Below are 15,510 nucleotides of genomic sequence, written 5' to 3' on the forward strand. Positions count from 1 at the left end.
CTCTAGCGCTAGCTGTCACAGGTGCAGAGGTAAACAAAATTCTTAAGGTAGACGAGTTTAGTCAACAGACATAAAATATGACTTTTGTTATTACGTGGGAGTAAAACTTTGGGCTGTGAAGATTTTTTTTTCTGCTGCAATAATACGAGCAACTACTAAGAAGTTGTGCAGTGGCATCATACCAATTCTCTTAATACATTTGTGACAAAATGACTATCATCCAATCACTGGTTGTTGTTTTAATTAAATACCATATATGTCTCTTGAACACCTCAGTCTGTAAAGATGCAATCATTTCTTGAACAAAAGACTCGTATGTAAACATGACTCCCAATTATGCAAACAGTCCACCACGCTGTCAGTGTCTCTCACCAGGAAGGTTGTTGATGTACCCTCCATCCATGAGTAAGTGTCCATCTTTGGGGTCACAGAGAGGAGGCAGGTAACCAGACAGGGACATGCTGGCACGGACATACCGCCACAACGAACCTGGAGAGGAAAGACACAAACACAAAGAAAAGACAGAGTAGAGAACACGGTACAGTATTACATGACAGCATTATGTAATGGTTTGGTTAACTAAGAACGTAGCCAAGCTTCAAACAAATATTTACATTTTTTTCAATTTTCAAAAAACTAAAAAGTAGGTGAATGTCCTTAAAAGTGACAGTTTTCCTGACCGTCAGTGTGAACTCTCATCGAGGAAGCTGTGATGTCTGTTGTTACGTTGAAGTATGGCAACCACAGGTCCTAACAGAGAGGTGGTAAAAAAAAAATAAAACATTAGTGTAGAAAGACACATTCTCACAAGCTTTGTCACAAATGCACCATGTGTATTAGATGCTGGCTAATAAAATCCTCTGGAGCATTTAATGAGCAGCGTTTTTTAAAAGTGGCACGTCAGCTGTGGCAACTGAAATCAAATGATTCTGCATGTTGTTAGGTTAAATACATATTTATGAACAGAAGAAACCATAGACTGGAAGGTAGCCACATTTTGCAGACAAAATCTCAATTATTATGATTAATAATAAATCTAGTAAAGGTGTTGCATCGTTCAGAACAATTCCAGTATTCTTTTAAACTTGATCAGGTTAGAAATCCCTTCTGTCTGCTTAGCCCTTATTTTTGTCTTTGCAGACAACTTGTTTTAACTGTCTGAAGCCCAAAACCCGCTGGTTGGTCTGAGGGATATGATGTGTCAAAAAAAAAAAGAAACAAACCTTCCATTCCATTCTGTAAAAAAAAACCAAAACATTTTGTGAGCCTTCACTCAAATAAGCAGCCTAATTTAGCTGTGATGAACAGTCATATAACAGAAAATAAAATCAGGTATACTTTGGCTGAACTGTAAATGTAAGCAGTAAAATATGTGGAGCCATGATTTTCACAGAAGACATTCATGAGTTCTCCTGTTTGAATAGAGGTGCAGGACTTTATACTACGGTAAAACAGAGTAAAACCTCAGCCAAAAACATCCAGGAACTGCTTGGAGTTCAGAGGGTTAAAGAGTCCCTTAACTTACCTCTATCTGTTTGTTCTTGAACACAGAGCTAATGCTGGAGTTAAAGGAAGCTCCAGAAAACATGGAGGTGACTGGGTAGGTCAGATCCAAGATCTTCTTAAAGTAAGAGGTCATATCCTGTGGAAGAAAAGCAAAGTGAAGAAACACGCATGTTGATAGATCAGAAACAAACTTTGATTTTCCCCCAAAACTCATCTCTTGAGACTGAAAATAATGAGATGAAAACGAGGCTGAAGAAGAGAAAATACTTGAGAAGTCTTGACAGATATGACAGCAGATGTCCGAATGACAGGACAAAAGTGGTTGTACATGAGTTCTTCTCCATCTACACACCATGGCCCACTCGTGGGCTCTGGCCCTCATCCGGCTGTTGCTCTTCTCCTCGGCGTACAGGGCGCCCATGAAGGAGCCGATGGAGGTGCCACCCACCATGTCGACAGGGATCCCTGCCTCGTTCAGCGCCCGTAGGATGCCGACCTGAGAGCAGCCTCTGAAGAGAGATTCATTTACATGTTATCTTGTAAAATACTGTCAAAATGTTAGTTTAACAAGTTTAGTCTCATATTTATGATCTAATGTTTGAAAGAAAATAGAAAATCCTGTCGGTATTGATAGAACCGCATGGTGCTTTTTTGTGATTACCTTCAGATACAGAAGTGTGTTACTGTCTCGGGTTCACTTTTTACAAAAAAAAACTTTGTGCAAAAAGAGTGTTTTCACCTTGTGTTAACATATCCCCGTGTTTCTTTTCATGAAAAACTAACAACACATCACTTTATCTGTTGTTTCACAAAACCACGTTGCTTTTTATGACATTAAATGCTTAGATGTTGCCATAAAAACAGATTTTCATGTTAAAATAAGTCGAATGTCCATCACTGCCAAAGGAGAATGTATAATGAAGCAATCATATTACATGATCAACAACCGTTTAACCTCACGATCTAGGCATGTGAGTGTTTCTTTCATGCACTGCGGCAGTGGGCTGCTTTCATTTTGTTTGTGGCGATGTGTAATCACTGTGTGTGTGATCATCAGTGAGCAGGTTTCAGTGTAAGCTGCTGGACCACAGACATGAACATTTTGAAGTGTGTTTTTATCACAGCGGCAACAAAACACTGCTGTAATAATGTCAGAAATGTTACTTGGAGAAAATTTATGAAGAAGTTTCAGCTGATGCTCATGTAACAACTACGAGTAGGAGAAAAAGTCTGGGTGCAGTAACAGTTCACAGAAAAAAAAATACATGCAAAAGCGTAATGTGCCTGCTATACTCATGTGTCCACCAGGTGTCAGGTCATATAAGATGGGAACACTTTCCCTACCTTGCCAAAGCTCCAGGATAAGTCAAAACAGTGAGGGAAAGAAACAGATTTATTAGAAAACAAACAATGATTACTTGTAATTCACACAAAAAAGCAAAAATGATTGTCCTGATGATGCTAATACAGATGTAGCTTGACTATGTTACTCGCTTCAAATGCTCTATATGCGGCATTCAGAACCAGTGGAGGTCACCAGAGCACCACCATCTCAGACTGAAACAAATGTACATGTCACATCTCCTCCCTCCCTTCATGTTCATTTACAACCAGAAAGGTTGTGTACACAGGAGTCAACCAAAAATAACCTAACCATAAGCATGAGCCCATAACAGGTCATCTCAAATAAGACCTGCCACTCCTCCACTCATACAGACACAGAGCAGAACGGATCAGAGGAGTGAAGACGAAGTGGAAGAGAGAGAGTCTCACACTGAGATGAAATGAAACAAAGGCAGATAATCTCAGTAAAAAACATAAATAAAAAGATTTTTGATTTTAGGTACTTTGGATTTTTGGACACCAGCTGAATGCTCCAACCTGCACTTTCACTTTTCAGTAGTGTGAGATGTCACTCTCACTCTGCTAATAAATAAAGAGAGGGCCAACTATCTCAAAGGGAGGGACTCATATGCACTAACATGCACAAACACACAGCATGCTGGAGATGACCAGTTATTTGATTGCATTTTTGGCTGGAGACAATTTCGTTGTCAAATTGTCTGCAATTTGGGGTAGCACATAGCAATAATAATAATGCGGTATTAGTGTTCAAATCTGGCAATATTCACCTGCAATGCATTCCATCAGAAAAAACGGTGGAAAAAAAACGGAAAAAAAACGGTGGAAGATCTTTTGAACTACTACTTCTACTACTACTACTAAAGTAGTAGTAGAAGTCCCCTACATTTTCAAAAGAACAAATATAGTAGTTAAATTGACTAAAAGTATCAAAATATCAAGTATCAAAAGCAAAAACACCTGTTTTGTAGAAAGTCAATCATGATCATCTGTGTCTAAGCTGCAAGTTTACTTTTGTAGTTGAGTTCAATCTAGACGCTCCCAACGTTGGGATCAGACCCACCCCAAGTGTCATATGGGAAATGGAAAGTTATGATATCATAAATTAGACTTCATAATTTATTTTAATTAATTCAATTATCTGAGCTTCACCTCTTTAAAGATGAGTTGGAAATTCCTTCTGTGTGGCAGAATTTCAAAGTTGTGTTTCTATGATTTTTTGGGGAAAAAATAAATCACAATAAGTGATGAAAATGCATCCCCACTTGGTGCTTTATTGATGGATTTCAAAACTTTACTCAAAGCTTACACAAATAGACATTACACTGTATGTGGATCTCAAATCGTGGCTCAGATTGTGACTACAAGGTAACTAGTATGCAGTTGTAGATAGTAGGTAGTTGTAGTTATAGTTTGTGTATGTAGCTTGTTGAGATGCTGAATATGTTGGTATGTACAGCAGGAGTACCTGGCGCCCCCTCCACCCAGCACCAAGGCGATGCTGTTTCCTGTCAGGATCCTGGCCAGGCGGGAGAAGTCGGAATGACGATCTGGACATTTTTCAAACACACGCTGGTACAGCTCTCTCTGAAAATGCACATATACACACAGAGTAAAAGAAATGAAGCGCTTGCTGAGCGGGTCAGAAGTGCCTATAAAAGACTGTTCTTTTACCAGTTTAGGTAAACTCCTTCTAGAGAACACTCTGCGGGGACATGACAAATGATGGTGTCTGGAGATCCAGCTCCGCATGTTCAGCCACTCAGCCGTCCCTTTGGGCGGCGGTCCATCCTCCCTGTGCAGCAGCACCAGCTGCTTCTGAGCCCGAACAGCGCCACCTTCCAACATTCGTTCCAACTACAAGAGGAGAGGAGGAGACAGCTTTCACTCAGCTTTTCATGCTGATCCACTGCAGAGGGTTGGTTTCATAAATACCTCAAAAGCTGATCTGTATTCAATGTTACAGTCACAGCTGCAGTTTCTACAGGTTAAGCTCCTGAAGGGGTGGTATACTTACTTAAAGTCTGTAACACTTTGGATTGATCACATACACTACCCAGCTGGAAAAAACTCACACACTCTAATATTTCATTGGACCGCCTTTAGCTCTGAGAATGACACTTATTCGCAGTGGCATCGTTTCGATAAGCTTCTGCAAAGTCACAGCATTTATTTCTGTACAGAGATGCATTCATTTTTCACCAAGATCTTCTATTGATGATGGAAGAGTCGGACCAAAGTCTTCTCCAGAACATCCCAAAGGTTCTCAGTGGGGCTGAGGTCTGGAGTCTGTGGAGGACAATCCATCTCATGCTCCCTGATCCACTCATTCTCAATGCGAGCCCCATGAATCCTGACATCCTCATCTCGGAACATGAAGAAAACCTCCACTGATGGAAAGACCTGATCATTCAGTACCTTCAGGTAGTCAGCTGACCTCATTCTTTGGGAACATAACGTTGCTGAACCTGACCAACCCCAGATCATAACTCTAACCCCCACAGGCTGGTAGACACTAGCCAGGATGAGGGCATCACTTCATCTGCCTCTCTTCTTACCCTGATGCCCCCATCACTCTGGAACAGGGTAAATCTGGACTCATCAGACCACATTTGTTCCTGGAATATGATGGTTCACCACTGATTTTAGTAGTTTCATCTCCTTAGTTGTTTTCTTTGCTTGATGCAGACCAACAATTTGACCCTTCTGAGACAGATTAACATCCTTTCCATGACCACAGGATATGTCTTCCAACATGATTGTGTAGGAAATGAGAAACTCCTCAGTGTATCAGCTAGGGTTAAAGAAGTTGTTTCATCACTTCAGTAATTATCCAATGGAAGGCTCTTACCTATTTGCTTAGTTAAACCCAGGTGGTGACTTTTTTTTGGCCAGGCAGTGTATATAAATGTCAGTTTTGTGTGGGAAATGCTGTACACCTGTTTTTGAGGTGTATGCATCTGTCCCCAGGAATCTTTCACCTCTTTCACTAACAGAGCGTACAGTAGTGACTTACACATTCTGTTGAAAGCTAAAAGCATCTCTAATGCGTCACATAAAAGTCATCTGTTATCAATCTGGAAGTGCTAACATTGTTTGATTGATAAAAAATATAAAAAAAAATAAAAAGATGTGATACATTCTCCATAAAACCTGTAAAGAATGTTTAGGATGTGAACCAAGTTTTGATCATTTACTTTACGAGAAGATAACCAATCATATAATTAATCACAAATTCAGTGGATGGTGTGAGTTTATCCCAGTTTGCTGGGTGTAAGACAGTAGCCTCTGCTGCTGTCACACTGTTCACTGAAGTGGATTTACAGAAACAGAGCTGGCCATCTTTAACTCTTAGAATTTATAGTAGAGAACATGTAGAGCACTTTACTCAAGAAAAAACACAAAAGCTTAAGAAGCAAGTGTGTATTTCCACTAACCTCTCCCACCGTGGGTTCCTGCTCACCCAGTCCCACAATGATGATGCAGTCGGCCTGGCGGATGCAGCGCTGCGTCCAAGGCGTGAGGCCGGGGTCAGACTGGTAGAGGACGATGCGATGGATGTCTTCCTGCTGACCGAGCCAGCTGGACAGACGGTACTCATGGACACTTTAAAAGATGAAGGACAAACATGACTGAATCTCAGTTAGATCAACCTAAAACACATGTGTGGAGTGAATTTCAACTAAAGCCACATCAAATGTGACCTGGTGGCATCATGCACTGATCAAACTGCACCCTAATCTGTGTATTTCATGAACTGCACAAACATTATTTTTACTTCTTGACTGATCTATATCCTGCTTTCTACTCTACTGCATGATCACAAAGAGAACAGAGAAAAGAACTTAAATAGTCAAGTAAAGCCACTTATTTTGCATTCCTCGTCTATGAACCCGACCCCACCTGTCCAGAGCAGCAGAACCCAGTCTCTGTTTGATGATGTCACTGGTTAGCAGTAGTGTGGGGCCTGTAGCAAAAAACAAACAAACAAACAAACATACATGTTTTTAAAAACGTAGATGACTGTTGTACAATGAATAACATGGTGGACACTCCAGAAGAGTCAAAAAGCGACAAGCAGATTGGTATGTGATGGGTAAAGGACATTCCCTATTAATATTTAGTGAATAAAGCTGGCCTTTACTTTTGCACAGAATTTTACAGTTTTCACACAAACTGAAGGGACATTTACATTCTGTTTATGAGCACATATAATTAAGCATTCTTTTACATATGTAAAAATTTTACATTTTCATTTTGCATATCCTGCACGCACACACACGCACGCACACACACACACACACACACACACACACACACACACACACACACACACACACACACACACACACACACACACACACACACACACACACACACACACACACACACACACACACACACACACACACACACACACGACAGACTACATATGTGCAGATTTTCACACACATACACAAATTTGAGTACATACATACAGCTTGAGATACAGTTTCACAACTCTCCGTGCACAAATAACCAAACAGACAAAACACTTTGTGCGTGCATGCGTGTGTGCGTGTGTGTGCGTGTGTGCGTGCGTGTGTGTGTTTGTACCGATGCCACTGAGTGCATGCTGCAGCTCCAGGGTGAAGGCGGTAAGGGGAACCTCCTCAGATACAGGCAGGATGGCCACAGTGGACAGGTTAGAAGCTGGGTTCCCAGCATCCCACTTACTGGTGGGAGTGTGAAGAGCCAAGCTACGACCTGCAGGGCAAAAAACAGGGAAAGGTTAGGGCTATTTCACTGGACAGCTTTAACTGGTGCAGTCACTCCATTTAGGGTTTTCCCAGTCCTCTTATCGATGGACAAGTGTGGAGTGATAAGTTCAGATTCTGGTCTTATGTCAACATGCAGTTAGTGTGTTTGGCTTTATGAGGCTGAGTTTCACTCCGTACAACCTGGATTCTTGGTCACAGACCACAGTGACTGCATGAATGCCAAATTGGACGATTCAGATCGTCCACAAACCTGTGGATGCCGTCTCAGTGGCTATGCCCACTTCTCCAAACAGTCTATGCTTGGTGCTACTGAACAGAGCTGCAACAATTCAAAGATTAATCATCAATTCATTTGTCTGGGTAATTATTTATTTTTAAAAATTCAAATATCAGATTCCAGCATCTTAAATTTGACATTCATTATTCTCCTCTACGACAGTGAACTGAATGTCTTTGGGTTGTGGATAAAACAAAACATTTGAGGGCAACATGTTGAGCTTTAGGAAACACTGATCAATAATTTTTACCATTTTCCAACATTTTATAGACCAAACAACTTATCAACTGATCAAGCAAATAATTGAGTGCTGTTGACAATAATAGTTAATTACTTCCCTCAAATTGAAATAGGATAAAATACATTTTAGTATTGTTTTGTGATTTCAGGCCACAAGAGATGGTGTGTCGTAAAAGTCAGCAGCCAGTTATTCAAAAAGTCAGCTAGATCTCCTCATTACGGCTGGTTATGTTTATATTGCAGACAGAGTGGTTAAATTCAGTCCTATCCTGAAACATACACCAACAAAACCGTAAAAGATTACCAGCCAGAGGTCCGTTGACCTGCTGCATGTTCCCCAGGATCTTCTGGCCCAGCAGATGAATCAGCCTGGTGACAACCTGAGGATACCTCCTCTTGATGGAGTTCAGTGCTCCTTCAGGCAGCTTGGCGAGCTCAGAGTCCCTGACGGCGTGGACCGTGGTGGCTCGGTTCATGTGTGTCAGAGCCTCAACCTTGTTAAACCACAAAACAGGTGTCCAGTCTTTCCACATGTTCTCCTAGTCCCTGTTCATTTCCAAACTTACACAGGATCCCACATTTCTGAACACTCACCACACCAATTAGATCCCCACGGCCATACTCTCCTGCCAGCTCCTTCTTCCCATCATCCTTTGCAATAACAGAGCGCAGACGACCACTGAGGACGATGAAGGTGCTGTCTGACTTGTCTCCCTGTCTAAAAACAATCAAGAAACCCAAATGGACAAAATTCAACAAAACCCAACAGAAATGATTATTACTCCATCAAAGAGGTGGAGCATCGGCGGAGTTATGTGACAATCAATGTTGGTTTGTCTGTCTGTCTGGTAGCAATATTACTCAAAAACGCAAAAAATTGCATAAACTGTCAGCAAGAAAGACACAAAAAAAACCGAAAAGATATTTCTGCATCTCTACATTTGGGATATAAGTAAATATGACATATAATTATTAAGAGTAACAGATCATTACCACCGAAGGATGAATGTTGAAGTTAATCAAACATGTAAAATAGATATAAATGAAAGCAAATAAACAGGATAATAAAGAGGTTTGTGTTATTACACCGCCGCATTCCTTGGCGGAGTTATGTGATGAGCGGACAGAAGACAGACAGACAGACAGACAGATGTACATCTGTCTGTCTTTTAGCAACATTACTCAAAAACCGACTAATGGATTTGGATGAAATTTTCAGGGAAGGTCAGAAACGACACAAGGACCAAGTAATTAGATTTTGGCAGTGAAGCGGATTATAGTCTGAATCCACGGATTTGTTAAAGATTTCTGTGTCATTGTGAGATAGCAGCACAGCATCACTGTAACCATGACAACAAGTGAACACTACGTCAGCTGCCTGTTGATGATCACATGATTGTGATCCTACTACAAATCCACAGCTGAGGACTTATCAGGACTTATCCATCTGAAATGATCCAAAGAACAATTGATTAAATTGTGGGGGTGTTTCTGAGTCCCATCAATTCCTGCTGCCCACTACACACATGGACAAAATTGTTGGTACCCCTCAGTTAATTAAAGAAAAACCCACAATGGTCACAGAAATAATTTCAATCTGACAGAAGTAATAACAAATAAAAATTCTATGAAAATTAACCAATGAAAATCAGACATTGCTTTTGAACAGTGGTTCAACAGAATTATTTTTAAAAATAAACTCATGAAACAGACCTGGACAAAAATGATGATACCCCTAGAAAAGACTGAAAATAATGTGATCACAACATAAAGGTTGTTAACTGAATTTCGTTACAATTTATATTAAGAATGCATTCATCGTTGTATTAGAGTACCTGTACACAGCACGGCCAGCCTCTGTAGCCATCCAGTCCAAAGCAAAGTCGATCTGTCTGACAAATGGTGACACCCTCTTCACCACGGTGTGAGCTACATTCAGCACCACTCTGGGCTCTTCACGCATCATCCTGCAAAATTGAAATCGCAGATGTGTTTGAGTACATGAGAAGAAGCTTCAAGAAATGACTGAACGTTACTTGTGTGAGCTTGGTCCTACTCATAGAAGTGGGCCTTGGATATGGAGAGGAAGGTGCAATCTCGATGCGCTCGCACAGTGAAGATGAGGGGTTCCCCTGTGAGAACAGCCAGGTGACCCACCATCTCTCCTGGGTGGGTGACAAAAAGCAGGCTCTCCTCCTCACGGTCTGTCATCCGCTGGTAGACATGGAGTGACCCAGAAATGATAAACGCCACGCTCACATCCTGTAAGTGATGTGGAGAAGAATAATAGGATATGCGGCTGTTGGGATGAAGGTTACATGCCAGTAAAACATTATGGAAGTCAAGCAAACTAGTTTCTGCTCTATTGAATGTCATACAGTATGTAAAGCTATAAGCTGTTATTAGAACTCCTCTTCAACAAAAAATGTGAGAAAACAAAGTCAGCATGATATTTCCAGAAGAATCCTGAGAAAAGATCTAGAGAACATTTTGTAAATTCTAATTCCAAATTATGATGAATTTACTTTCCTAAACATTAATGTCGCAATGATTTATAATCTCATAAGAAGAACAGATCAGATGAGTTGGCAGTCACTCATAGAGACAAAGGTATTGACATCAAAAATTCTTAGCTGTTTTTTGTTATTTAGGGCTTTTCAGTGTCCTTCAGCACTGGTTTGATGGTGGTTTGGTGTCATTTTAATAACTTAAACAGAACCCTGAGGAGTTTTTAAAATCATTTTTTGTCACTTTTGAGTTTATTGGATGCCTGTCTATGGAGGTAGACAGGAAACAGCACAGGCTTTGGGCTGGATTCAAACCGTGAGCGTTCTCCACTGGTAGCACTATGGTGCAGTGTTATTACATTGCTTGTTCATGTGCAAGTGCATGAGAACACACAACAAAAAGAACCACAACTTTACATGTAATACTTCATAAGGAAGGATATGCATTTAAATCATTCATTACACATTAAAACAGTCAATATAAATGGCAGAGAAAACTCCACAGGGCACCTTTATAAACCTAAACTTGGTTTATCTAAACATTTTCTCCTCCTGTTACTTTTCGTGAGTCAGATTTGTATCATTCATGCATTCAGATCAGAACATAATCACAGTGGCGTGTTACTTTGTAGAAGCAAATTTCTCCACAAGAATAAGAGATGTAATAGTAAAAGATGAGACTTGGAGTAAAACGAAAATGGGACATTGTTCATTAAAAACTTCACATGCATTCAGCGCTTTAATGATCTGTACATCCCATTAAAAGAAACATAATGAGAACTAGGGTTTCTGTCAATGTCAGCCTGACAGACTGACCTGGTCTCCCTGGTGGGCCACAATAGAGCCGGCTTTGACCTGGCGAAGAATCACCCTCCCTTCCAGCAGACTGGGATCCTGGTGACATCCCATGGCAAGCAAAACACAGAGAGATGATTATTCACCCTCTCAGAAGTACACAGTTATGACCACCATAGCAAAAATAAAACTCCCCAAAATACAACAGATTTTTCCATTTGGTTTAAGTTGATTTTTGTGGTAGTACCGTAGATAGTTTAGATAGGGCTAGTACAGTTTGCACAGTAAGCTACCTGTATTTGGATGACCCGCAGCAGATCCTTTTTAGCAGCTTGGAAAATTGCATTAACTTTGTTATGGTAGACATTTCCTCCTCCAGCATCACTGTAGTGGTAAACCGCAGACGGAGTATGCTGCATCGTCACACTCTTCTTTAAAATAGACTGAGAAGATAAAGAGTGACAACAAAACAGCAGCCGTGAGGAGCAGATTTATTCAAAGTAATCACAGCATGTGCATGCAAATACAGTGTAATGTAACAAACCAACTATAACATCACTCTGGAAATGTTTTCATACACCTATCCCATAAACCTCAACCAATTCCTCTATACCGTATTTCTCTGTTAGACCAGGCATCGGTTGAATAGTGAATGTAAGAATTCCAGTGCTTAGTTACTGTCCTGTATTCCCAGTGTTCACTAGCCCAAGAAAAATATCAATAAAGTTTGTGGCGTTGTTTGTTCAACATCATCAAACTGCTAAAAGTGTAAGAAAAAGAATTCTCATCTGAAGACCTTCACAGGACTGTGAGGCATCAAGTCTTCTTTAGAAACTCGACCCCGTTCATACACTCTGTTGAGGTCAACTGACATTTCACCTGCAAAATAAAAACAAAAAAAAAATCACAGCGATTATGCTCATTAGTACATTTTAGTATCAGCACAACACTCACTGAGGCTCCACTGATTAGTATTCCTGACAGACCATCATCTTCCTATGCTGTCGTAGAGGATTCATTACAGTTTACAGACCTGTTTATGCCGTAGTGTTCTCTGTAGCAGCAAATTAAAACATTTTTATATGTGCACTCACAACTTAAATTTCAAGTTTGACAAGCTTGCTGGTTAGATTTGACAGTGGTTTTAATCCAGGCTCGTTAAGTGAGTACACTAGCAGTAACATTAGCTCAAAAAGTAAGCGAAAAAAGTAAATTCACCCATATAGTTATCACACCTTCATCCATCAAATTAGCATCAGGGTTCCAGGTGACTAGAACCTCTTTAAGAAGTGACAGCTGGAACTACTCTTAAACCTGTTGCCAAGTGCTGCTCAAAGGGATCACTGGGTTTCTCTGTATAATTTTATCAGGTCTTCATTTATGTGAAGTACCTCGAGATTGCACTGAATAGAATTGAAACCATCAACACTCTGATGTTCTCTTTGCTTTGGTAGTGTGTGGTGTCATAAAAAGATTTAAAGAGCCCTCTAAGGTCTTCAGAAAACAAGGTGTGGATGGGTTGGCAGGGGATTTTAAAAGCTCTTCAAATAATTTGAAATTTGAGGAAAATCATCTTCAAGTAGCATAGATTCTAAACCACTGCCAATTTGTCTGGGACTTGATGAAAAAAGAGTCTCCAAGAACTGCAAAATTTCATCACAGGAGCTGCAGGTAACTTAACATCACCAAGGAAGGGCTAAAGAAGCCACAATATGGACCTGATTGATGTTTTGTGGGCATTTGAAACAAGCAGCAAATGCAAGAAAACCCTCAGACATCTTGTAACTGAAAGGATTTTACAGAAAAAATAGTTGGAAATTTCAGGAAACCTGGACAATTGTGCAAAAAATGAAAAAACAATGTGCCAGCTTATGAACAATATTAGCTGCTGATACCAGAGGTGTACTTACTTTTTCCATCAAAGAATATCACATTCATAATTTGTTTACTAAACCAGTGAAAAGGGTCATTTCCTCATGGTGTACCACTTTTATCAACAGGCGGTGTTACAAACAGGATCAATGCTTGCCATTTGAAAGTAGAAAAAATCAACAGTCTCCATATTTATTATATCACAAAAGTCTGTGTGTGTGTGTGCGCATGCGTGCGTGCATGTGCATACAGTGATGTTACATGTGTGTATACCTGTCACAGCAAGTGGGTTGGAGAGAGAGCGAGATTTCTTGTATTTTGATGTGGACATGTCAGAGATGTTGGACGTTTCTGCAAAAGCAAATCAAGAAAACACATGACTTTAGACAAGCAGCACTACATGAGCAGCCTAACAGTAAAAATGTGTAGAGAAAGCTGTAGTTTCAGACCAGCGTCAGCCTTTTCTGAGCCCAGATCGTCAGAGTGGGATGCCTGTCGGCGGAAGCTTTTGTGTGGATGAGCCTCACCCAGAACATTTGCCACCGACACCAGGGAGATAGCCTGACTCTCCTGTCACACACACTCACGCACACGCACACGCACACGCACACGCACACACACACGCACACACACACACACACACAAATCAGTATGATGTTTCTGTCATCCTCCCATTTCTCTCAACTAATTATGGGATAAAGTTAAACTGATATAATTGTCATAATAGCCTCGACACCACTGTCAAAAAAGTTGTATCCTTGTCCTCTTGTTAAATCTCAGTGTTCTGCAAATGCAATATATTCTGTCCTGTTTCTTTACCTGCTCAGTGCACACCCACTGAGTGTGGTTTGTTGAATGTTAATGCAGAAATGAATGTCTTGATGTCTGCACATTACTCATGCTCTACGAATATTTATGGTCTACAAACCATAACATAAAAAGAGCAACAAAGTTGAGTTCAACCGTAATACAGATATGAAAAATGAGGTTATCCAACCTATGTAGATGTCAGATTACAGTATGGAAGTGATGAAAAGAACAGTACCGGATTGAAGAGCTCAGTGGTAAGACCAAGGTAGTTGTGTAAGGCGAGGAAGGTCACCCTCTGGAGTCGCACCATTATTATCTACAGCACAGAAAAGAAACATGACAACACAAAGAAAATATTGGCTGTACTTTTGATGCAAGAAGCTAAATAGTGTGGCTACAATTTTCTGAACTGTCTGCATTAAGCTGCATGTCATGCATTCGCTAAGATGACACTCTCAACGCCTGTAGGTGACTTAATAAGTTAAATGCTTCTTTTTTCCTTCTTATCTATGGACATTTACCTGGATGACACGGACCAGAGTTTCAGGATATTTCTCAAAGACTGACTGAAATGCTGAAGCTGGAAGACGCAGGACAGTGGAGGGAATCGCTGCCCGAGCAGACACCGTCTTATAAGGAGCTGGATAGCCCTGAAATATAAAGCAGCAAGAGGGATGATGCTGATCGTAATATCCTTCATACACAAACAGATTAATATACAGCTACAAAAAATGTAAACAGTGTTTATAAATCAATCCTAAACTACATGTAAGTAATATATGAGGGCAAAGATGATTAAGCAAAAGCAGAAAACGTGATAAGAAACAGATGGACGGCATACATACTGTGATGATGTCCAGGATACTGAGCAAACTGTGAACGCTGTCTCCTGGTAACACCTCCTTAACCACAGCATCTGTTCCATCCTGCAGTAAAACACAATCAGGACTCAGCATGAGACTGGAAGAAGCATGAAAACACAGCCGACAGATCCAAAATATTGGCTGCTTTTTCATACTTGTCGCTAGAACAGTAAAAATCGAAAGTATTCAGGCATCTTAACCTGCAACACACTGTAGTAAAGTGAATACAATTTAACCACAGCAAATCAACTAACACTTGAGTAAACAGTCTCTGAAAGTTTAATAATATATACTACTGGTCAAAAGTTTAGGGTCACTTACTAATGTCCTCATTTTTGAAAGGAAAGCATTTTTTTTCAATGAAGATAACATTAAATTAATGATAAATCTAGTGTAGATATTGTTAATGTGGTAAATGACTATTGTAGCTGGAAACAGCTGATTTTTAATGGAATATCTCCATAGAGGTACAGAGGAACATTTCCAGCAACCATCACTCCTGTGTTCTAATGCTACAT

At 40.3% G+C, this 15,510-nt stretch overlaps 1 protein-coding gene across 2 annotated transcripts in view; it reads right to left on the reverse strand.

The window, feature by feature from the left end:
• Window positions 1-15,510, reverse strand: part of pnpla7b (patatin-like phospholipase domain containing 7b) — a 33,398-nt gene that overhangs the window by 9,058 nt on the left and 8,830 nt on the right. For both annotated transcript variants that reach the window (XM_035942627.2, XM_023297621.3), the window contains exons 9-29: window positions 14,975-15,055; window positions 14,651-14,779; window positions 14,365-14,445; window positions 13,769-13,889; window positions 13,593-13,670; window positions 12,244-12,326; window positions 11,741-11,890; window positions 11,469-11,546; window positions 10,202-10,407; window positions 9,981-10,112; window positions 8,740-8,863; window positions 8,450-8,639; window positions 7,465-7,614; window positions 6,772-6,835; window positions 6,306-6,474; window positions 4,543-4,725; window positions 4,337-4,455; window positions 1,859-2,015; window positions 1,526-1,642; window positions 681-750; window positions 373-489 (exon numbers count right to left, since the gene is read on the reverse strand). In XM_035942627.2, the coding sequence (XP_035798520.2) occupies window positions 373-489; window positions 681-750; window positions 1,526-1,642; window positions 1,859-2,015; window positions 4,337-4,455; window positions 4,543-4,725; window positions 6,306-6,474; window positions 6,772-6,835; window positions 7,465-7,614; window positions 8,450-8,639; window positions 8,740-8,863; window positions 9,981-10,112; window positions 10,202-10,407; window positions 11,469-11,546; window positions 11,741-11,890; window positions 12,244-12,326; window positions 13,593-13,670; window positions 13,769-13,889; window positions 14,365-14,445; window positions 14,651-14,779; window positions 14,975-15,055 (2,599 nt within the window). The remainder of the gene's footprint in view (window positions 1-372; window positions 490-680; window positions 751-1,525; window positions 1,643-1,858; window positions 2,016-4,336; window positions 4,456-4,542; window positions 4,726-6,305; window positions 6,475-6,771; window positions 6,836-7,464; window positions 7,615-8,449; window positions 8,640-8,739; window positions 8,864-9,980; window positions 10,113-10,201; window positions 10,408-11,468; window positions 11,547-11,740; window positions 11,891-12,243; window positions 12,327-13,592; window positions 13,671-13,768; window positions 13,890-14,364; window positions 14,446-14,650; window positions 14,780-14,974; window positions 15,056-15,510) is intronic.

The sequence above is a fragment of the Amphiprion ocellaris genome, chromosome 6 (genome assembly GCF_022539595.1).
Source record: "Amphiprion ocellaris isolate individual 3 ecotype Okinawa chromosome 6, ASM2253959v1, whole genome shotgun sequence".
NCBI lineage: Eukaryota > Metazoa > Chordata > Actinopteri > Pomacentridae > Amphiprion > Amphiprion ocellaris.